Source organism: Olea europaea, chromosome 10, assembly GCF_002742605.1.
Source record: "Olea europaea var. sylvestris chromosome 10, O_europaea_v1, whole genome shotgun sequence".
In the NCBI taxonomy this organism is placed as follows: Eukaryota; Viridiplantae; Streptophyta; class Magnoliopsida; order Lamiales; family Oleaceae; genus Olea; species Olea europaea.
In genome coordinates this window covers 8448906-8453216 of record NC_036246.1, presented here as the reverse complement: position 1 = coordinate 8453216, position 4311 = coordinate 8448906, and the positions used below count along the sequence as shown (strand labels likewise).

At 32.1% G+C, this 4311-nt stretch overlaps 1 protein-coding gene across 2 annotated transcripts; it reads left to right on the top strand.

The window, feature by feature from the left end:
• The first annotated feature begins 343 nt into the window (after positions 1-343).
• On the top strand, positions 344-1822 carry LOC111402631. 2 transcript variants are annotated; one of them, XM_023031005.1, is made up of 3 exons: positions 344-547; positions 621-810; positions 1308-1822. In XM_023031005.1, exons 1-3 carry the CDS (start codon positions 410-412, stop codon positions 1607-1609), a joined length of 630 nt encoding a protein of 209 aa, XP_022886773.1. In that variant the 5' UTR covers positions 344-409; the 3' UTR covers positions 1610-1822. The 2 variants fall into 2 exon arrangements, with proteins under 2 accessions (XP_022886773.1, XP_022886772.1); XM_023031004.1 differs by having other exon boundaries at positions 621-813.
• The last annotated feature ends 2489 nt before the right edge of the window (positions 1823-4311 follow it).

The following is a 4311-nucleotide window of genomic DNA, read 5'->3' as shown; positions in this document are numbered from 1 at the left end:
ACCCCACATTTTTATCAATACACTGTTTAAAAATTCTTTTTTACGAAAAAGAATGGGGCTCAGACAGGCTCCAGTAGCAGCTTCTTGAAAAACAGAAAATATGATCACTTAACTATGAATTTCAAGGTAAACGATAAAATTTCTGGATATTCTATTGGGAAACCGTGTCCACTGCCGGCCCACATTTACTAATTTCAACTGGTCACTCATCCATAATCTTGAATGCTTTCTGATCATTACCTCATCTGTCACCATATACACGTAACTCCACCGCCACGATATGCACTTATAAATAACAAGATTACACTCAGAATATAGACTCTATTCTCTATCAAATTCAACTTCGAAAATAATTAAATTATATACATAGGAAGAAAAAGAGGGGAGGCTCCTCAAAAAAAGAAAAAAAATGGGTAGTTTTGAGGAGGAGAATCTGTATCAGATGGTGAATGATTTTCTTGAATCAGAATCAACACCACCACTTTTATCTTCTGCCCCGCAAAGCTTGATCATCAATGGTCATCATGCTAAATATTACATCTTGCAGGTATATTTGAATATAACCTAGAAAATGATTTTAATGTTGAGATTATATTCTGAAACATTGTATTTTTTTATAGGAGATTCTTGAAAGTGGGGATGTTGCAGAAACTGATGTTCTTGGGAGTGTAATGACGCATATGAGAAAGAATATTGATGTTGAATGGAGTACTACTACACTGAAGAAGTGGCTTGTCAAGAAGTTGAAAATTGATGGCCTTAATGCAGCTCTATGTCACTCCACTTGGCCTACTACTATGAATTGTCCTGGTGGTAATTGCTACATTATTTGAAGCCTATTTTACTGTCATTATAATTTTTTTTTTGGGTTATTGAATAATCCAAACCCAAAATTATTAGGAACAGTTGAACCGTCTTATCTACGAGTTTAAGTTTTTTAGGGAGCGACGATATTTATTATTTATTCTTCTATACTGTTGGATTATTTTATTCACTTAAAATTTTATAATAACACAATTTTCATAAATGGGCGGTGACAACACTTAAAACTCAACAAACTTTTGCTTGAAACCATGTTGAGCCCCTTCATATTTATGAGAATTGTGCTTGTTTTAAGCCTTCGATGAAAATCTGTACTCGAGGGACTCGTTGAAAACACAATTAAAATTAATGCACTTCTCTCCTCCCTATCAGCTTAAGCTTTTAATCTAATAGACGAGATGTTTCAAGAAAGGCTTAGTTTGTTGTTTGTTATCGTTGATATATTATTGAACGAAATATGTTGTGTTTTGGCATATCCTAAACAGGTGAATATGTTTACGTTGAAGTTATACCAGAAGATAAAAATGGTTGTCCGTTGAAGGTGATAGTAGATACAGATTTCAAGTCACAGTTTGAATTGGCAAGGCCTACGTCAACTTACAAAGAGCTCTCCAACATGGTGCCAACTATCTTCGTCGGGACAGAACAAAAGCTGAAGAAAATTATTTCCATTCTTTGTGCAGAAGCCAGAATTTCATTTCTTGAAAGGGGTCTCCATGTACCTCCATGGAGGACAAGCACTTACATGCAATCCAAATGGTTTTCTGCCTGTGAGAAAGGGCAATAATTTCGCATAAGCAGAGAAGTTGACACAAAAAAGAAGAAATGAATGAGAAAAGAGTTGGTGACATTGTTCTATCTAAAATTTCCACAATTTTGTAAAATTAATTTGGTTTCCTTTTAAAATATCCAATGTGGTGTGTGAATATTTTAGGAGCCCAAACTATGTGATTGAATAAATCCTTCTCTATGTGTTGCGGGTCAAGGGCTACTTCTCCCTCCCCACAACTCCTTTCTTCTTGAGAATCCATATATCCCTTATCAGTGTATGCATTATATTTTACTGTCGATGTGGATGTGAAGGTGGAAAATCAACCAGAACCAGCAATTTCAGTTAGGGTTTATCCACTTTGCCAGGGCCATTGAAATTATAATTTAAGTTGCGAGTCTCTATTTCTGTGGATAAACGGTTGGTATATGATGCAAGTCCAAAGAATGTTGGACAAAAAATTGTATTTGACCCACTTAAATTATAATTAAGCTTTGCCAAACATGTACTTAAAGAAAACTATTATATAAAGTTCAGTCACTAGATGGGAAAAAAAAGGAAAAAAAGAAAAGTGATTAGATGAAAACATGTAAATAATTCAAGTGACCAAAATTAATTCTCCTGTTATATAATTAGGTTAATTGGAAAGTCCCACCATTTTTGTTTTGATAATCAAGCATTTTCGTTGTACTATCTATATTTTGAACATAAAATAAACAAACATTTTACATATCTCTTTGTTAGAGTGATAAAGTTCAACAAACTAAACATGAATGAAGCTGAACAAACAGGGTCAAAGACAAGGGCCTTTTTAGAGAAGAAAGTGGCAAATTTTGAACAGTTTTCACAAATAAAATAACAAGTAGCCTTAGATTTTCTTAAAGTTCATCACTTTTGCAATAAGATGAGCAGAAAAAATTCATTTATACTTTTGGAAAGAAGACAACAGACGTGCAGTATCTGTGTTTGGTACATGCATGTAGTGTTCTAGAAGACATAACGCGTGGAGATCGAGCTATGGGCTAGAGAAGTTGAAGCAAGGCGCAGGAGTAAAAAAAGCATAAAAAGACATTTTTTAAAATTTTAATATTATTTTAATTTTTAATTCATCGAAAAATAGTTTAATAATTAAAATTATACTTGCCAAACATCTAAAACAAATTTATAGGAAATTTATACATTTACTCAAAGTTTTCAACAAAAATGTAAGTTCCAAATATAAATATTAAATAGTAAATAAATAAAAAATTTTGGGATATTTCCTTTGTTCAAGGTTTCAAGCGACTATTTTGAATTTAGAACTGACGAAGTGAAGAAATTAATGTCTAAGTTTTGACTTACAAGAATTGTAAAAAGTAAAAAAATAATTAAAATTTAAAAAAATAATAATAATTATGCACGTCTAAATGTGCAGAACCACGCCTAAGCGCACATTAGCTGTTAACGATTGCCGTTGACCGCTAAATAAGGTGACAAGCCAAGTGGCTTGACGTTTTCGTCGCTCATTGCGCATTGACGACGCTTAGGAACCGTCAATGCGCGCCTTTTAGAACAGTGCATGCATGTATGCTCCAGCTTGGTGTAGATAAAAATTAGATTTTTAATATATTTTAATAAATTGATAAAAATTATGATTGAAAATTTGATAAAAATTGTGGGTCCTAAAAAATTCGGTTAAAATTAATTATTAAATTTTACATAAATTTTCATCATTTTTCAAACTGCACCAAACAGGACATACATGCATGTTACCAATAACGTTTTCTTCATTGAAGTTAACAAATATCCAATTGTAGATGGAGACAACAGCCATCAATACTGGAAAATCGAACGTGAGATAAATCTAAATGGAAGAAAAAACCACGGGCCCTCTAAAACAAGTGGCACCATACCGGGGGAAAGGACTTTAATTAGGGTCTGTTTGGCAATATTTTTGAAAAAGTAAAAGTTGCTTATAAAATTAAGAAGTTACTTTCGAATATCTTTGAATAGATTTCTGTTATTTACATTAAACAAAATCAAATTGAAGAATGATGCAAGCACGTAATGTGTGCGTTTGTGAGCAATGTACCACTAGAGCCTTATAGTCCAGTCAAGTCAGTGCTCGAACCAACATGCACTAATTTTGTTATTCTAATAGACATAATTATTTATTTACAAGATAGTTTTCAACGCTTCCTCTCCCATGTAGAATTAGTAACAATATTCAACTTATTTCATTAGCTTTGCTTTGATTTGATTTGATTTTATTATTATTATTATTTTTTATGTCACTTCAATTTTTCTTTGTTTAGAAAATTATTAAGCATACCTTCAATAATTAAAATTTCTCGTTATTTAGAATTTTGTCATTCATTTTATATTAGCCTAAGTTATTTTACTTTCTCAGTCGATGCAAAGTGATCATATATTATATGATAAGCAACAATACTGAACAACTGGAAGTATTGAGTCGATCCCCAGTTACTATATATGCATTTTTTTATTTTTTAGGCATTATTCATATTTGGTACTTCTTTCCTTTTTTAGAATTTTTAATATTCTATGGTAGTACGAGCATTTTTGGTGCTCTGTGTTTGTAAAAGGAGTCTAAACTCAGGATTGAATTGGAAGAGGACAATATGACAAAAAACAGAAGATACCAATACCAATTGTCAAATCAAAGATTAAAATCTACAAAAAGTATTTTGAGTTGCGCGTAGCTCACTTTGTCCTCTTTT